This window comes from Onychostoma macrolepis, chromosome 03, assembly GCF_012432095.1.
Source record: "Onychostoma macrolepis isolate SWU-2019 chromosome 03, ASM1243209v1, whole genome shotgun sequence".
Lineage (NCBI taxonomy): Eukaryota > Metazoa > Chordata > Actinopteri > Cypriniformes > Cyprinidae > Onychostoma > Onychostoma macrolepis.
This window is the reverse complement of record NC_081157.1, coordinates 42,312,478-42,331,757: the sequence shown is the minus strand read 5'-3', so window position 1 is coordinate 42,331,757 and position 19,280 is coordinate 42,312,478. Positions and strand designations below refer to the sequence as shown.

The 19,280-nt window shown below is 38.1% G+C and overlaps 2 protein-coding genes across 6 annotated transcripts in view; both read right to left on the bottom strand.

Annotated features, from left to right (window-relative positions):
• kansl1b (KAT8 regulatory NSL complex subunit 1b) overlaps positions 1 to 2,863 on the bottom strand; it is a 71,191-nt gene extending 68,328 nt beyond the window's left edge. For 2 of the 3 annotated variants that reach the window (XM_058770417.1, XM_058770415.1), the window contains exon 1: positions 1,349 to 1,851. The gene's annotated coding sequence lies outside the window, so the exon portion shown is untranslated. Of the gene's footprint in view, positions 1 to 1,348; positions 1,852 to 2,751 lie in introns of those variants that run through there. The other variant, XM_058770416.1, reaches the window with a different exon arrangement.
• A 1,693-nt stretch (positions 2,864 to 4,556) lies between these two features.
• Positions 4,557 to 17,092, bottom strand: cdc27 (cell division cycle 27). 3 transcript variants are annotated; one of them, XM_058771645.1, is made up of 20 exons: positions 16,909 to 17,092; positions 15,653 to 15,728; positions 14,687 to 14,834; positions 12,940 to 13,065; positions 11,132 to 11,229; positions 10,833 to 11,005; positions 10,459 to 10,670; positions 10,185 to 10,296; positions 9,394 to 9,509; positions 9,215 to 9,314; positions 9,042 to 9,111; positions 8,907 to 8,969; positions 8,306 to 8,478; positions 8,029 to 8,181; positions 7,727 to 7,935; positions 7,436 to 7,553; positions 7,048 to 7,176; positions 6,154 to 6,228; positions 5,904 to 6,069; positions 4,557 to 5,832 (listed from the first exon to the last, which is right to left on the bottom strand). In XM_058771645.1, the coding sequence occupies exons 1-20, from the start codon at positions 16,933 to 16,935 to the stop codon at positions 5,744 to 5,746; spliced, it is 2,433 nt and encodes an 810-aa protein (XP_058627628.1). In that variant the 5' UTR covers positions 16,936 to 17,092; the 3' UTR covers positions 4,557 to 5,743. The 3 variants fall into 3 exon arrangements, with proteins under 3 accessions (XP_058627628.1, XP_058627626.1, XP_058627627.1); XM_058771643.1 differs by having other exon boundaries at positions 8,907 to 9,111; XM_058771644.1 differs by having other exon boundaries at positions 4,557 to 5,829; positions 8,907 to 9,111.
• Positions 17,093 to 19,280: the final 2,188 nt, after the last annotated feature.

Sequence of the window (19,280 nt, the reverse complement as noted above, 5' to 3'; positions counted from 1 at the left end):
GGCCTCCATTTAATAAATAACCGTCGATTAAATGGACAATATGTAATGTATCTGAACGTACTACAAAGGGCTAAACAGATCAAGGTACAAAAGTCAAATTTGCCACGAAAGACATATAACAATAAAATCGCGTCATTGATCGGGAACAAAACATCACGGATGTGTCTTTAAACCATAAACATCACGTACACATGCGGAACCTGTTATATTTGAGACCTAAGATCAAGTGAGTGCTGCGAAAAATATGCAACGTAACACATTATATAATGGAAAAGTACAGCGCGTTACACTAACCACAGGTTGAGCAGGTTAATGTTCTATTACACATAAAGCCCTCTGCTGTCCACAACCAGGCAAAATACTGCGCTAAATATAAATAAACCCCCAGATTATACGGAAAATAAGGGTTAGGACGAGCTTAAGGCCATGAAGAATCGCTGGCAGCGTTTCAAAAGCTGGCGTGGCGCCTACTAAAACGGCATTTTTGTACGTTATTAGGAACGTTTCGAGACGCAGCCGAATGTTGCGCGGCGCCAAGGGTTCTAATAAGAATTCTTTCGTGACGTCAGTCCGGTTCGGCGGGGCGAGGACAGAACTCGAGGGAAAAAACAACCATATATTATGTAATGCAGCTAGTTATGGAAAACTCCCCGTGTCCAGGCTTAATGCAAAAGTTGTAACTGTTTACCACCCGATTGCATCATTTTTGGCACATACATGCGTATATTTAGTACTGAACAGATACCGGAAATCAATTTGTGTGACTTGTTTTCAGAATAACATTTTCTTCTCCCATTTTTAGTCCCAATGTTGAGTCTTAAAGGGCCAGCAGCTCGCGTTGACTGTATTATAATTAATCTGTATTACTGGAAATCCGTGTAACGCATAGGCCTGGGACAACATCCAGTAACTGAGATAGTAATGCATACGATTCGCACCAGCACAAACGAAAGCCTGCTGATCTAGATGCAGCAGACACATACTGCGCACCCACCCCGCGCTCAATGCACGCGTTTAACCTACTCAATGTAAAGCGTGAAGGAACTCGTCTCGCGCTAGATTAGCAACTACGCGCTTTCGTAAAGTTGACACGTATAATTATGTCGGGCTGATTTTGCAACCTTGATGGTCTGACTTGCAACGCCGCCTACTTCATGGGTTTAACCAGAACAAACGGTGGAAAATAACTACGGAGAGCGAAAAGCGTCCGCATTTGTAAGAGTTGACGTGCCCTCGACGTGCACAGTTTCACCGCGCGTCGATTTAAGTGCATAAATGCGCTAAAAACGTCTCGAGTTGCCTCACGCAAGCGAGTTTTAAACTAACAAAGAGAAAAGGAGGAACCTACCACGTGATGAGGAGCCGATTCCGGGGGAAATGTATGTAATAAATCCCCACGCTTAAGAAATATAGCAGTAATAACTGACAGGCAGAAGCAATTATCCAGATGCAGATTCCGCTGTTGCACGTTCAGGTGGAAAAAATCCCGGGCCTCTCGCGCGCTCCGGTGCTCGGTAACCCCCCTCCTTTTCCTCCTCCCACTCCTCCGGGCTGCGTTTAGGAATCACGAAATGGGCGAAAGAAACGGGGGCAGTCGAGCTATAGGAGCCCAGTCGGCTGTTTTTCAATCGCCCCCGACAAAAGCCGCGAAAAAGCAGTGAAATGTATCCCTTTTCCAGTCGTTCTTTGAGCGCAGTCCCTTCTCTCCTTCTCCGGAAGGTCTTCGCGCTCGATGTCGGCTGAGAAGACCCCGCTTTTGTCCGTTTTTTATTGTTGTCGGTCGAGGGGGAAGCGACGAGCTCGGAAAATGGCGGCTCGCTCCTCTCCCTCGGATCGCGAGTCTGACAAACAGAAAGAAGCGGAGCGGCGCAGTGGCGGGAGAGAGACGCGCTGCTCCGACCGGCCGCTAGAGGCGCTAGGCTTCCTGTCATAATGCGTCAGGACAATAGGGGGCGCCACAGTGAAACGAAAATTTACTCGAGCAGCAAAATATTATATTGAAATGGTCGTATTATTAGTCGAAAACTGTCGAAATATTCATTTGACCATATTAAAAATGTTTAAACCTTAACAAAATAGCATGGTATAACATATGGATGAAATTAACACAATAAATAGTACCTAGAGCCCTGCCCAGTGTTGCATGTTTCTAGAAAGAAGCTCTAAAATAAGTGTTGTGCCAGTAGAGGGAACTCAAGGGTCTCTAAAATAACAGAGACAGGAAGCGTTCGAGAAATTCATACTAAATGAAGTACAATATGACCTAAAACACTCAAGGAATCAGATGGCAATGCACTGAATTGCTATACATTGAAATAAATGTTATCCTTGACCCCTGCATGTAAAACTGAGCTAAAATGCAAGAATTTTAGTGATAGTAGTTATAATCAGGCAGAAAGACAAAAAAAAGGGAATAATTAAATGTGGAATTAAAAGGTAACAATACATTTCTAGCTTAAAACTTGCAGCTTTTATCATACATAATAGGTTAGAAATGATGAGACCTAGTTAAGCTTCCTGTTTCTAGAGGCCCTCATAAACAAGAAGACAGCACCATCTACTGTTTAAAAGGGGAATACTTTTTAAACTACCTTTCTGTGGCACTTTTTATTTAGCTGATCTTTTTTGTCTGCTTATTCTAATAACTTTGAATAATAAGTATGCATAATGCAAGTACATTCCCTTAAAATAGTACACGTAAATGTATTAAAACAGATGGAAATACACATATGACTTAAAAGAGCATCTGACCTTAGAGGTGACTGGGTTCAGTCTAATCTGATGGTTTACTGGAACCTCCATTATTAATCCAAATGTAACTTGCAAACTCCAAAACGAACAAGATAATGGTTCAACTTGCAGTCTGTAAAACAAACAAACAAAACAAAGATTGTTAGCATTTACATTTATACATAAATTGTTAGATTTGTTTTTTAATATTAAGTCCGAATTACACAAATTAACTTTGGCTGGGTGTTTTACACTTTAAACCCTCTCAAAATCGTTTAAAATTTACAGTTTAAGGTTTAAATATCAAATCTAAATATTCGTTACATAAAATAGAGCTACTGTAAACATGTCTTTAGTCTGTCACTATCAGATCTTGGGAAAACAATCATAGAAAAAGAGATTTTAAACGTATTTAAGCAAGTAAGTTAAGCTTAATAGATCATTAAAATGTAAATAAATGAAGGGGGGGAAAGACTAACAACAACAACAAAAAAAGTCAAATCCAAAAAAAAACAAAAAACAGCGCTTTAGCAACTGCGCTTCCGAAGGCAGATGATGGAGTTACGGACCGTGTTTCAAAAGCACACAAGCTGCCTTCCTAGACTGCATTTCTGGCGGCATTCGCGCGTTACAAATGCTGTCTAAATAGGCAGCTCACTAGGTTTTGAAACACAGCCGCATACAATCAATTCCAATGTAGTAATAAACTTGTATAGAAAACAAATAGTAGATATAACGAATAAGAATATTACATCATCTATTAATTAGATAAGTTCTTTAAATACAGTCCAATATTAATTTGATTTACTCATAGCAGGCCCGTTGACTGTAGGTTTAGCATGCTAACATCATCAGCTGATAGTCTCTGCTGTATTACAGCCTTTCTTTCATCCCCACTCACATCTTGAAGACGAATTCAAAGGGTCGGTTTTTAGCGAACATTTTCACCTGTAACTACAGCAAACATGTCAATTTTAGAGTTGTTTTAATTTTGTCTGGAGGTTAATTCTGACAGGCTGAGAGATTTTTTGTACCCAAACAATTTTTGGCCTGTTGACTGCAATCTCCGGGATGAAATTACTTTGTCATAATGTCTACCGCTCACTGAATGAGAGGAAAAATGAAACATTGTTTTCTTCTAGATCTTACTTACCCTCTTACGTTGAAAACAGTATTTTGCCCATGCGAAAATAGCAAAAATAAGTATATTTTAAATGACAGAGTACAGAATTCACGTTCACTTACCTGCACAGATCAACCAGACTTGAGCCGGAAGTACCGCCTCATTTCAACCTGTGATTGGTCAGCGGGCGGAAAGGCGGCCGCTGATTGGCTAGTTTATATGTTTTTAGCAAGAGATGGGCTTACGAGTGAAAGTAAAAAAAAAAAAAAAAAATTAACTTTGCTAAAGAGTTGATTTTTGATTTGTTAGATGTTATTGTCTGTTTAATACATATGTACCAAACACAGTGCCACGTTTGAACTTACATTTGGCCTATCATAACGCTTAATATCACAGTATCTTTGTTAGCTGTTGTCAGTCTCGCAAACGATTTTATAAATGTCAACGCTTATCTATGGAAATTATTAGACGTTCATAATCACGTTACAAGTGCTGAAGCCTTCTATAATTGCCCACTGAACCAGGATCGCATTTTAACTTGTTATATTTTAAATTAGTATCAATAACTGTAGCAATCGTGGCATTTTCGTGTAAACCGTGGTAATTTTACAAACCTATGAACATTCAATGATAGTGTTTAAGAAGAAACCAAAGTGTGGATCAACCTAGGTTTAGTATTTTCCTTCAATGACCACATCAGGGCTTTCAGTCAAAGTTGTTTATTCTATTACCTTTTAATTCCTTAAAATGTACAATAAGAAGCATTTAGCAGAGATCAAAAACATTTTATAATAATAAACATGTTCTGGTAAAATAAAATCCATGAAAGATACTTTGTGCACATTTTCTATGTTCATCAGTATTGTCCTCAACAGCACCAACATTTCAGAAAATTGTCTCAAGAAGTCTGACCACTGGTCACTGTGCCATACAATAGTGTTGTTAATTTGGACACTGTGGTCTGGTTTCCCAAACACAGATGAAAGTGTGTCAAGAAAACCACCCCACCTATACACTTATTTAATCAACAATTCTCTAATCAATGTCTTGCAGCTGGGCAAAAAACATGGATTTGGATGTTTTGACAGTAGATAAGAGCGGAACAGATAAGTGTGAGAGTGGCAAATTTTTCTGATTAAGACAACATTTTTAAAAAAAACATAAGTGCTTCTTGAGCATCAGTCACACACACACAAGTTTTAAAATCTGGTGGAAAAAGATCTGCATCATCCAGAACTGGTACTTTCTAGTTAACGTTCAAAAACATTGTTCCTCTAAACAGATGGTAATCTGATAGAAGATATGCAGTTTACATTGAATCTCTAATGCCAAACGCTTTTTAAAAAATTTTTATGTGGGCAGAAAGTGCTTTTTTTCTCCCAGCAATTACGTTCCTTGATGAAAAAGGGAGGGGAGAGGAATCAAAGGACTACCAACTCTTACACAGGTCTTTATTCAGAGTAAATGCCGATAAAATAACATAAAAGGCCTAAGCATTAAGACAGGAACATCCATGAATGTCTGTGGCTCTTTTTTGAGTCTTCAACTGACAATTAACTTGTTGAGAAGACAATGGAGTCATTGGCGAATCTGGGCAATTTGAGCTCAGGCAGAACTTGAATTCTGTCTGCGATAAGGGACGCCTGCCAGTGACGATGAGGGATGAGACAGGACCAGAAGATCAGACCGATGAGAGACCTCTAAGGCATGATGACGAGGGGGTGGAAAAAGGCAAGAACGAATGATGAAAATAAAACGACAGAAGTGAGGAGGTACTGTTATTAGCAGCAGTTTGTTTTCCTTTTTTTCTTCTTCCTCCTTTTTCAGAGCTGAAGTCTTCAAGTAGCCCCCAAATTGGCATTGTTTCAAAGTTCAGAGTGGTGTCGGGGGCTACAGAACCTCATCGCTCTCCGTGGTGTGGAGCTGCGTGTCATCAGCGTCCGTCATACTGCTCTCCTGTGACTCCTCCACCTCCGCTGCTGAGAGCAACGAACAACATTACACAGTGCACACAGGGCCACTTAAATGGCTCGCTGGGTAGTAGACTTACTTGAGTAGTAAGGATAGTCATCAGGAGTGACAGGTTCGTCATCATCTGGGAGGTATCGCTTATCTATGGCCTCTTTGATCTGATTATTGGCCCCTTTAGGGTCCAAGTCCATGGCCCAAGAGAAGTTCATTAGCGCCAGATGAGTCTGGCCAAGCTTCTTATAGACCTATATAGATGATCGATATTTTTTAGTAAAAAATATATTTTGATAGATAATACACACAAGTATACAACTTTGTTGTAGCAGTACCTTTCCTATTAAGAAGTAAACAAGGGACTCTTTGGGCACTATTTGTTTCAGTTCTTCAAGCTCCTGCAAAGCCGCCTGTAAAGAATAAATTTGTTCACTTTCAAAAAGATGGTTTGTGAAGGTAAATAAGACTTTTTTTAGACCAAGTAAAAAAAATAAAATAAAAAAGGAATCCATTTATTGTAAGACATCAATATGGTGTCTAAATGTAAATGTTTTGCATTAGCAATGCTTCGAAGTTGCTTCAAACAGATCTCAGAAAAAAAAAAGCTTATGGCTTTTTATACCTCTGTTCCAAACCACCAGCATATGAAAATATTTGTACCTTTTGATCATACTGCAAAAAGTGATGTTCTTCCTCTGTATTTTTGTATTGTTTTCCAGTACAAATATCCAAACATTCTTAAATTTGTTCGTTTTAAGCATAAACTCATTTAAATTTAGTTTTTTTATTTTTATTTGCATCTCAATCTCAAGTACATGCATCTAAATATTATATTAGATATTTGTTTTGGAAAACAAATAGTTTGTTTTTTGCTGTGCAAGCAACATTTAATGCCATGATTTTAAGGCCCGGTTTCACAGACAGGGCTTAGACTAAACCAGGATTAGGCCATAGTTCAATTAGGACATTTAAGTAATTTTTATAAACATGCTTAGAAAAAAAAAAACATTACTGGGGTGCATCTTGAGATAAAAAGGCACTGATATATTTTAAGATCATTTCAGTTAAAACTGCTAAGACTTACATTTTAGTCTAGGACTTGGCTTAAGCCTTGTCTGTGAAACCGGGGGTAAGACTTTCTGCTGCAATTTAAGACCATTTAATTTGTGAAAGCACAAGTGAATTCTGAATCTTGACTGTATCATGTCATGATACAAGTTGGGGAGTACCTTGTACTTTTCATTGGCAAAGAGAATAGAGGCCCTATGGAATTTGCATAGCGGGTTCTTGGGGTCGATGCTAATGGCTCTGTTGAGGGTCTCCAGTGCATGGTCTGATTTCTTCAAAGCATGTTGAACCTGACATGGAGCACATGAGAAAGGATATTAAGATGTAGCAATGCAAAAATTTAAACATCAAAAATTCAAACAGTCAGCACCATGTTTTTCGCCTATTTATGTATAATAAACAAGTACATGTATGCTAGTCTGGCATTACCAAGCTCAAAATAAATAAGGTCGAGCAACAATCTTGTGCTATTATTTCCCAAAGAAACGAGAGTGTGCGGGCTGCTTTACTTTAGATTAACATTATTTTGTCTACATTAGATTTACTCACCACTCCAATATGACAAAGCAGCACAGAGCTCTGAGGATTGATGCTCAAAGCCTTCTTGAAATGAATCTCGGCTAGGTTAAATTTCTCCTGCTTGTAGTAAATCATTCCCAAGCCGTACCTAGCATAACAGACAGAAACATTGAGCCTTTTTACTGTTAAAACGACACATGGTTTTCGTCATTTAAACTAACAAGGACAATATAAAATTAAGTTGTTGTTTTTTTTTTTATCTGTTGGTTTCATCTAAAGTAGTCTCACTTCCAAAGCCAAAGAGTAGAGTCTGAACCATACCAGGCATTGTAGTGACGTTTATTGAGGCGTATAGCATTGCGGAAGCAGCCCAGGGCTTTCTCCAGCTCCTCTGTGAGCACTAGTTCATGCCCTAATAGTGTGTATGCGTATGCAAAGCTGGGGTCCACCTGGATGGCCCGTGTGAAGAACTTAATGGCTATGTCATGTTCCCGCTGTAAGCTGAAACAGTTACCAGCTACACACCAGGGCTGTACACAGAGAGAGGAAGAAATAAATCATGAGAAAAAGCATTCAAGATCTGCAAACCCTGCTCATTTGCTATATTACTTCGAGAGACGTACCTCTGGTGAGTTTTTGTCCATGTCAGTGAGATCTTTAGATAGGGCGGAAAGCGCCACATCCTTCTGTAAATGCCAGAGTGTTGTGGAATAGATCTCCATACCTTCCACTCGATAGCTCTCAATGCGCCGGACTTCGGAAAAAATCCTCTCCGCCTAGTTAAACAGACACAAAAATTCAGACTTGATTATCTTTTCTGCAATTCACTGTTTGAATGATTTTTTTGTCTCCATTTTCTACCATTGATAAATTCCTGCAATTTTAACAGCCCCGACTCACCTGCATGTATTCAGCCAATTCGAAGTGAGCTCGTCCGATCTGACCCAGCACCCAGCCTGTGTTGTAGTGGTGTGAAGGCAGCTGACTCAAGATGTTGATGGCTTCTCTGCAGTTGTAAGAGCACAGAGCAAGATAGCCCCTCCCAATATCCCGCATCAACGTCATCAGCCCATCTGAATAAAACAGAGGAAACAAATCCAAGTTTTGGTGGAATTACATTTTCAAACTGCATCATATTTAATAATCCTTATAATAGGATTCACTTTCTTTTGAACAATTGTTACAATTTGTTTATAGTTCTTTAAAGTCAGCATGAAATGGAAGTTGTGATAGTGTTTTCTTCTCTATTGTAACAAAGTGAAACGAATTCTAAGAGATATTTTGATTAAAGATTATGAGGGCACATGAATTAAAAAACTAAAATAAAATGAGTGCACATAATAAAATGTAATATTTACATTATAATTAGTTAATTAAAATATATTATTATAATTAAAATATAAATACTGCATTATTTCATTAAAAAAAAAATTGTTTTGATTGCATTTGATTAGATTTTATTCCTTAAACACATCTTTAAAAGACAACAACTCTCAAATACCTGCAGCAGCCTTTTGTAGATTAAAAGCCTGGAACTGCGGTGAGCTGATGTTGCCTTTTCCTTCTGATATGGAAGAATCAAGCTTGAGGATCTCGATGCTCTCATTCAGGTTAGATGGGGTGATTCCTCCCTTACCCGTTTTCGTTTTGGTCTTTCGGTTAGGAATCTTGGTGGGGAACTTCATTTTCAGCTTCTTGCTGTTCTCCTGTTCAATTCCATCATTAAGAGTGTTGATAACACTTCCTCTAAAGAGTGGCTGAGGATTTTGAGGAGTGTATGCATAAACTTGTATGAGTGAAAGACGATACCTTGGCAGTGGAGCTGGCACTGGTGAAGAGTCTTGAGCTCCGCCGTGGCTGCACATTTGGGGGAGCAGCAATGGTTGGGCTCAGCACTTGTGGTGTAGTACTACAAAGCAGAAAGATGTGTCATCAGAAGTCATTATCAAAGCCATGAGTTGCCTGTAGAAATGTGTGGTGACATGTACCTGGTCTGTGGGGCAGTGGTCTGAGTTTGGTTGAAAGGGTTTGGAATGACCTCTCTGCTGTTTCCACTCTGTGCAAACACTGACTTCGTCCCCACTTGGCTGATTCTACTGACAGCCTGAAATGGCAAAAAAAAAAAAATCTTGTTTTAAAAGTGTTAATTTACACTTTGATTATATAAAGACTATTTCTGTCTAGTAAAACTTTTTTTAATAAACCTTCCATGAATACAATTTTGAAGATTTTATTTGGATAGTTTGTTTATAAATAGGACACAGAAAGGTTTTTTCACACTCTTTTGAATAAGAGATCAATGTACTACAGTGAAATTAGTGCAGCAGAGACAGTTATCTTACTAGTAAACTTCACAATTAAAATTACAAAGAAACATAACACATTGAATTAAACGTGAAGACTAACGAACCCAGACAATTTAAACATTGGATTAAACGTACAAAGACTAACCCAAACAATTCAAAGAAAAAAGCTGCAAAACCACATTAACATACAAAGTACACATCAATACAATTTTGTATCAGAAACCTGCCCCATTCTGCTAAAATGAACTCAGTAACCAAGGGTTAGCCAAACAAACTTAACATTACAGTAATACAAACGGGTGTAAAAACTAAACTACAATCCTCTTTTTACGTCAACAAACCTTGACTAATGTTACAAGATTTTAAGGAAAAAATTATACAATTATACAAAAGCATAGATCACAGCCCCTGAAAAACTCAATTCCTTATGGAAGTACTTTAATAGCAAGCTGCTAGGAATAAAGGCGGCTTACCTTCTTTGGAGGGCCAGGTGGAGGAGGTGGTTCCATCCCACTTCCACTGTGACTGTAATTCTGCAGGTACGTTGGGTCTCCCGGGCTCGGCTCCAGAGGCAAAATTCCAAAACTACACAATTTTAAACAGATAGATTACTAGAATGAAAACATAAGAGCCGAATCATCACATCCATAATTTGAATCAATAAAAAAGTACTTGGGATTACATTAAGAAAGCCTCATGCACAGTTAAGTGTGAGATGCGACGGCCTTAGTGATCTATAGTCACTACCTTGGTGTGAGGGGGCTAAGTGTGGCCGTGCCCCCCAGCAGACATCGGCCGCTCTTGGGTTTGTTTTGCACTTGTTTGGATAATAGTGAGCCACCGGTGCCCAATGGCACAGAGTCTGGCGAGATGACAGAGGAGTCGATGTAGGACACAGAGGAGTCCGTATTCAGGGAGTACTTTGAGTTAGAAGATTCTAGATTGAGCCGGTTTAGCTCCTTTAGAGAGAGAAGAAAGACAATGCCAAGATATGATGTAGAAGACGATCCAAATTCACAACGTTTCACATGTCCCCAAACAATACCTCATATACTTCATGCACATACATATTCCTCTATAAAACACAACAAAATGCATGAAAAACCACAGCAAAGACATACCAAAGTGTCCTGTGGGGTCTCCATTAGGACAGTGTCAACTTGTCGATGTCCCATGTTGTTACTAGGTGTGTGTGCAGGGCTGATGGGAGGAGGGGGGGCGACTCCTCCGCTGCCTCCACTGAAATTCTGCAAGGAGGTCAATCTAAAGATCTGCTCTGGATCCGGTCGCTCCCCTGTAGCACAGAGAGCAGAGTTTAAAATCACATTATCAGGCATCCTCTCCTCAGGGAGTCTTGTAACTGCACAGCTTGGATGAGGTTCTTATGATGACCCTAATTAATAACGAGAAAGGAACTCACCGATTTGACATAGAGACTCAAATGGAGACCATAAGAAAGGGTTCTCGCTCATGCTTTTTTGGTAACATTCAGCTCCTTTTGCTATCCGATCTGTTTTGCTGCAGGGACAACGAAAAAGAAACATGATCATCAAAATTTTAGCCAGTGAAAATGTTTCATAAAATCAATGGCATTTTTGGTTCTCCACAACTTCAAAATCCAACAACAATCTTAGACAAGGAAAACAGCAGATTTTATTGGATCTAATGTAAATGACATCATTGGCTGAAGGAAAATGTCACATTTACAGTTGTCAAGAAACACAGATTCTGTGTTTTGAGACGGTCATGAAGAAACCCAAAGAATTACTGAGAGCAATAAAACAACCAATTTACTGACATCTATGGAGGAATACTGCAGTCAAAATACAAACATTACTACACACTAGTGTTCAATTTGTAAAGTCCACATCCCCAAAAGTGATTGTTCTCTTGGTTATTAGCACATGATCAAAGAGTGCAAAGGCTGAGGCTATTTAACAAAACATCTCATGAAGTACAGGAAAAGAGGAATCTCTCATATAGGGCTGGGCGGTATATCGAGTTTGTACGATATATTGATATATTCTTTATAACTGATACGATATAAGGCAATACCGTTTATATCGATATAACATTACAGTTTGAAACGAGCGCATCTGAAAAATATAGCGGAGGACACAGACTGAGCTGCTGCGGAGAAAGTGCATAATACAATTTGTTCTAAACATGTGACAAACTTTATATGAAGGGCTTTAAAAAACTTGTAAAATATAGAAGCCTGTAGTTTTGTTTCAGTTTAAAACGGCTCTGACAGAAAGGCTCCGTGTGCCGCTGACAGAGACTCGCGCTGTTTAATGTGTTTGAGATGTGCTGTTTTCCTAAATGCATAACTTACATTTCACAGGTATATTCTCCGTCTGTAAATGTTAGAAAGCCATGGAAATATATCCATTTTTCTGTCAGAAGTGCATGAGCCTTCTGCTTGAGATTCTCCGCTAAACTTCACAGACTTCATTAAACGAGCGCTGCAGCAGACGCGCAATGTAATAAGAGCGCAATAATTCTGACTAAAATATACATTTTGCTGAAATATTTGTAGTTAATAAACAATAAATGTGACATATGTAGAATTTTAAACCTACAAGTAAGTGTATTTGTATGATAGCACTAACTGTAAAGTGACTGTAATGAGCCTTTTTACTCAATTAGTCTGTGCTTTTTTATTATTTTCCCTTTTAGTTTAGTAAATTTAACTTCTGCTTTAAAAGCATTATTTTTGTTTTTAGATTGCAATGTTACAGTGTTAGAATGTAATGTGATTTTAACCCTTTTTAACATAATATATGCCTATGGTTACATTTCGTTACATGGTTACAAAAGCGTAGAAAATACCGAGATATAAACCGTATACCGCAAATCAGCCAAAAAATATGAGATATGAATTTTTGCTCATATCGCTCAGCCCTACTCTCATATGAGAAAACATAAAAGCTTTTTAACTTGCCACCTTACCTGAAGAAATTCAGAACTCTTAAAGCAATCTCTCACAGTAACTGAGTGCTGCTCTACACAAGTGCAAAACAAAAGTGTCAAAAGAGCCCTGTCTGCCTCTAAATCCATTACAGATAAAAAGCTCTGGTACCAGCCTGCTTCATCCAACAAATTAAACACAGCCTCTCACTAGCGGCTCTTTCCCAGGAACAATTGCAAAGTAGATATTTTCGTATCTTCATTAAGGTTCATAGATTTCAGTAGTTGAAGCCAAGTAGCCAAACAAGCTCAACATACCAGTAGATTTGCCCCAGCAGAGCCAGAGTGAAGCAGGCCGAGTCTCCAAACTCAGTAATGATGTCGTCTTGGCTCTTCTGTTTGTTCAGGACCCCTCCGGTCAGGATCTGCTCTCCCTCTGCCAACCTGGCGGAGAAAAACACAAATCAATCAAAACTGCCAGAAATTTGTAATCAAATTTATAAGATGGCAATCACTGTGTTTAGACCTGATGTCAATCTTGAACAAAGGTGAAGCTTCTCCTGCCTGCCATAGTATTAAAATGTATAGTTTCAAATCCCACTCATTCTTATGATTAAGATCCTGTTGTATTACATTGCTCTCAGGTAGGGATGTCAAGTTACTCTACTTCAATACTGAAGTAAAGCAGTGTTTCCCATACATTGATTTATTTGTGGCATCTATTCTGTGCATTGAGCGGCAGAGAAGCAGTGAATTCAGTTGGTCGTACCACAATAAATGAGTACAAAATGTTTCCAAGCACCTGTCGCTTACTGACTGTTTGGACTTTTAAATATGAACGTAGTTCGTCTGTTATTATGTACATATTTTGTTACTCAGACGCAGGCAGTGCGCTGAATGGGACAAAAAAGTAATATAGCCAAAACCCCCACATACAGCCGCCTTTTAGTATAGATGGAGTTTAGTGTAGAGTTTAGTGAGAGTGATTCCTGGTTAACATGTAGTATTGATGGGTCGTGTTTAGTCACTATTTACACTTGTTTTATGTATGACAACAGAAAATATGTAAATGGAAACAGCTTTATTGGGCATTCAGTTGTATTACAGTATGTGACAGTTCATAAAGTAGAACAGATCTGAAGTGCCAAACTTGTCTGAATGCAAACTTGACGCAATTACATCATGAATATGCAAATTAATATGTGACGTCACCTGCCGCCACAAGTGTCTCAAAATCCTGTGGGAAACACTGAATAAAGACACAAGGCTCGTTTGATGTAGTGTTCTCTTCTAAAACATTAGATTTTTATATCTGGTATCATGTAATTATGCGTTTAAATTATGTGTGAATATTGACAAACACTATGGCAGTGCGATCTCTGTGTGAGATATGTGATCGTCATATTTCAAAAAAATTCTAAAATACATGTTTGTATTAAAGTAAAAATGGATGATAAACATCTTTTGAATGGAATTAAATAGCAAATACTTTGAGTGTCTTGTTCATTGTATTTATTTTCATATAAAAGCAACAGAACTGAAATTATATAATGTTTATCAGCAACACAGAGCATGAGTGTGAATAACGCGATATCCGCCTTTAAATTCGTTGGTATCTGTTCCACTTTGAGAGGGCAGAACTGTCCGTCTTGACTGCACTTATTTCACTCCTCCCCTCACTGCTGCCGCCTACTCTCGCCTACATTTCAGGCGAGGCTAGGTGCATCTAAAACGAGCCTACAGTTTACAGCATAGGTAGTACGTAAAACTGCCTCAACTCTCTCACTGACAGGTGGCTGCTTTTAAAAGCCAGATACATATTTCATAACTTTCATTACAAATTTTATGATAATGCATACAGCAATTGCTTTTGAATATTGCTATGATTGTGAGGTATGGAGTATTGTGAAATTTGAATACAACTACAGAATACAACTACTGAAATTTTAGTATAGTAACAACCCTTACTCTAAGCTTTTGGAAGAGATAAACATAGATATAGACGCTGGGATATGATGATGAGTCATGAGTTATGATTAGTTGGGGAATAATTAGTCATCCATACTTGCTCAGTTCCACACAGCACTTGGCGAGGAGGTATTTGCATTGTGGCGTGGTGCAGCTGTGTCCTTTCAGGAGGTGGTAGGCCTTATACGCCTTCCCTGAACGGTAGTAGCACGTAGCCAGCAGGAAGAGCGCTTCTTCTGAATGGACTGATAGGTGAGAAGAAAAGACAATTCAGAGGAAGCTAAATTTAAGGCCAAGCAAAGAAAATGTAAGGAATACATGGAATGGAATGCGAAACTTCAATACGCGCTGTAAATATAAATGTCTTTTATATTTACATTTACTTGTAGTATTTTAGTTTTGTTTTCCAGTGAAAATCTAAAAAAAAAAAAAAAAATCAAGATGCATTTACTTTAGAAGAAAAATGACAAAATAAGTTAGTCTCGTCTTTTATCAAATTAAAGTGAGTTTATGGTTAAAAGAATAAGTATCTGCCCAGAAAAATCAACTTAATTCAAAGGGAAAACAAGTTTTCATACCCTATTAACAGACATTTGTTTAACGCATTATTAATTTTGTTCCGCTTCTCAGAAAACAAGACATCATATGTTCAATTTGCATCTCAAGAAATTGTATCTTGATTTACGGATGTTTAGATATTTGTATCGGAAAACAAAATACAAATACTGATGAAGATATTCATGTTTTGCAGTGCATGCAACATTTAACGCCATGACCTTATGAATTTCTTCTCCAACATTTTTAGGCTTTAATTTGTGGAAGGCTGAATTAAGTCTTTTTAAGACTTGCAGAAACCCTGTATAAAAATACATTCAGGATTTAAAAACAACAATGCATGCAGCGCAAGTTACTTTAAACCGTTTATCTTGACGGGGAAAATCAATAAAAATGTCAGCTTCCATTTTGAGTCACACAAACTTGTTTTAATGCAATGCCAGCTCTGAAAGACGAGGGGAAATGGAGGATGTTGTCTGCCTGTATGGAGGACGATTTGTGCAATTACCCTCAGCATAGAGTCGCTCTGCCAGGAATACTGCATCTCGGTAGGCGTAGTGGTTCAGAGCATGCCAGACAGCAGCCTATGGACCAAAACAGAACTGCTGTTACCTTCATCCCTTTCACAGTTGACGAAAAGGAGCATGCATCACAAAAATGATAAACCATAGTACTTTTGAATTAGGGTTAATGATTTTATTACCACCTGACAGCAAGTATACACTTCTGAACATCAACATTACAAATGAAATGGGCTCCCAATGATAAACAATGATACTGATTGCAGAGATTTTAACAAATAATGTATATGAAATGATCTGCTGTCATGAAGTCACATCTTGATCACAGTTTTAAGAAATGGTGAACGATTTCAGTATATACAAAGGCTGAAGACGAGGAGGGAAACCAGATTATGTTGACTGACAGATGAGATGCATATAGGCGCGCTAGGACGCCCTAAAATATTGTCTAGTTAGGCAGCTCGTTCTTGCTTTGAGACACAGCCAGTGTATAGACATTGTACATACATTTGAACTGATGTCTGATGTTTTTGCCTGACAGACACACACAGGTTTAGCAGCTGTGCTCGATGAACCGTTGGCTAGCTGGTATTTGACAAAGACTTATTAAACCTACAACCTTGGACGTTTGATGTCCCATTGAACACCATAACTTATAAATGTAAAACTCCAATCTTAAAAGGAAATTATATGTTATGATTTCAACGCTGATGAGCTTCTATATCAGACAACTAACCTGCTCCATTATTGCTAATGCACCAAATCTCTTCAAATGCACTAGTTTGTGTTAACGTTACTCTTCATATATTGCGTGTTTGTGAATACCAGCCATCTCTGTAAACATTCAAATTTCACGATTTATTAGTATCCTCAACCCCGCTGATATTCTAACACAAGCGTCAAAATAAAACATCACTATCCCAACATAAATCCCAATAAATCAGATAGCTGGCTAACCTGCAAGACAACACATTAGCTTCCTTGAAAACTACTAACAAACAAACTGCCCCGAGTTGACAAGCACTGGGTTTATTAAAGCAGCTATTGTAAATTAAAATAAAAGCAATATGTGGTATGTTTAAGGGAAGGTTTTGCGTGAGGTAAAGGACAGAGGCCGTTAGCATTAGCTGCTAACTGAGGCCGCGGTGTAGCAGCGCTCAATCATCCGGTCTCTCGCGCTGGATAAAAGTCTTCTCCCGCAACTGGGTCTGAAACAGAGCGCTTTAACATTTAGCTCAAATACCTGGACAGGTTCCTGCAACACCGTCATTCCGTAGCCAGGCTCCTCTTCACCTCCTTTTTTTTAGTTTCTTTGCTCCTTCTTCTGTTGCTTTCTTAGCTCAGTATCCACTCCAGGCCAGAAGTAGCAAAACTAGCATCGAAGATTTGAACATTCCAACCGTTATCGGTGAATCCGGAAATGCCCGAACACGACCGATTCAAATACATACTTTACGATAAGGGCCGAAGGCTTTCGGAAATTGCCGATTAGGAAAACTCAATTTTCGGAATCATAGGGTGAAATGCAGGTAGAGGTGACATAAAATGCCCATTACGTATAGAATGTTGTGAAGTTTAGAAAATTTTGACTTTTATTCCGAATAACACTACAGGTTTTAACTAAAGACAGCCTCGGTGACTGTCTAAGCTTTAACAAAAATCATATTAAACCTCAATGCAACCCCGTTTTTATGATTTAAATAGGCAATTTCTGCATTTGTTTGTAAAACATAATCATATGTAATTTATGGGGACCAAATAAGCTGGTGACAAAACAAGAACCAGTCAAAAGTTATTATTGTCCCCCAAAAATTTAAAGCAAGCTAAACTAACATTTTACCTAATCAGATATTCAGGTGGGGTAATATAACAATGACCTGAATGACATGTAATAAACAATACTATACTATACTATGCTATACTTTACTACACTATAATATATTACACTATATTGTGATGGAAAGGTATACGTTATGGGGACAAAATGTCCCTACAAAGATGGCAATATCCAAAAACGTTGTCCTTGTGGGGACGTTTTTTGGGTCCCCATGAGGAAAAATTATAAATCATACAGGATTAAGTTTTTTGATAGTCTAAAAATGCAGAAAATTTTGTGTAATGTGTATGTTTAGGGTTAGTGGATAGAAAATACAGTTATAAAAACCAGTATATCTATAGAATGTCCCCATAAAACATGGAAACCCAACATGTGTGTGTGTGTGATTTGATTTATTATAGGATGTGACAAACAGTTTTTGAGATTTCTGTCTTTCTTTATTCAAAAAAAAAAAAATTTAAAATGATGAACTTGACTGGAAATAGGTGAAAGGTGGGGCTTACCAAGTGGATTTGTCTTAGAAGGGACTGAAATGGTAAGCCAATCTGATCACGTCAAACACCAATTTCAACATAAAAAAAGGTGTTAGTGTAATTCAGTAACAATTACAAAAATCAAAACTACATTTGGCTACTTTTTTTATGTGGCTTAGTCTGAAGTTGGTCTGAAGATACTTGATGAGATCACCACACTCAGTGTGACACATTTCTCACTTTGAATTCCAGCCTGAAGAACAGAATGAAAACAATAAGATCCCCCTTCAAACAGAAACATAAATATTCACATGTCCGTGAAACAGATGTCTTCTCAGATGTCTTTTCCCCCAAGGGGACATTTAGTGATTATGATATATTCGCCAGAATCTGTATTTCCTAAATGTCAGACATGAATTATAATACTGAACCACTCATATCACCTTTTCAATGCAAGGATTCATTAGGGGGTTTCAGTTCAAATGCATGTATTTTTACTTGTACATCAGTGTCTTGCCAATGTATTAGTAGCAGTAACATGGCATGGCATTGCAACATTTGTGCTTTTTGTATGTGTGTGTGTGTGAGCTAGTCTATTGTTAGTTGCTTTGTTATTTATGTGAATATTACGCTGGCTGAGAGAGCTCAACGCACTGCAACTTCAGAAAACACATGCAAATAGAAAAAGCACCAGCAAATCAAGAAAACATCTTCATTAGTTTGACAGCAGGTGCTGCAAATGCTCACAGCACAAACAAATAAAGAAACACGCTGCAAATGCTCACAACACAACCAAATAAAGAATTTTATTTGCAGCACGTTTCTTTGTTGTGTTGTGTTGTGAGCATTTGCAGCGCATGTGTTGTAAAATTGATGAAGTTGTTTTCTTAATTTGAAGGTGTTCTTTCTATTTGCAGCATGTTGAGCTCTCTCTGGCCACCGTAAAATATACTATAAATACAATGAATCATTTACAGTTTGGACTTTCCAGGAAGTAATATAACTTTTCTGATCCCCTCTAGGTTAAACAATGAGTAGATTTTCTTATATGCTGACAATTAACTGTGGTTTGATATCAATGACTGGTGAATTAATGAGGAAAATAATATATTTTCAAATCAGTTTTATATAACCAACTAAATAATATGCTAAAATAAAAAGGAAGATTGCTGTCCAAACAAACACTGAATTCCAGCAATGTAGCAGAGTAAAACAGACAGCTATGGTTCAAAACACACAATCCAACAGACAAATATGCAATGTTTTTCCTGCTGTTTGTCGGGACAGTGTGAACTCGCCTTTACA

What these genes read in the sequence shown, in the direction of transcription:
- cdc27 (XM_058771643.1), bottom strand. Translation starts at nt 16,935, where the DNA reads ATGACGGTGTTGCAGGAACCTGTCCAG. An exon ending in TGTTGCAGGAACCTGTCCAG is followed by an intron (nt 15,729 to 16,908) that starts GTATTTGAGCTA and finishes TTTGGTCCATAG; the next exon opens with GCTGCTGTCTGGCATGCTCT. An exon ending in AAACGTCACTACAATGCCTG is followed by an intron (nt 7,554 to 7,726) that starts GTATGGTTCAGA and finishes CTGTTATGCTAG; the next exon opens with GTACGGCTTGGGAATGATTT.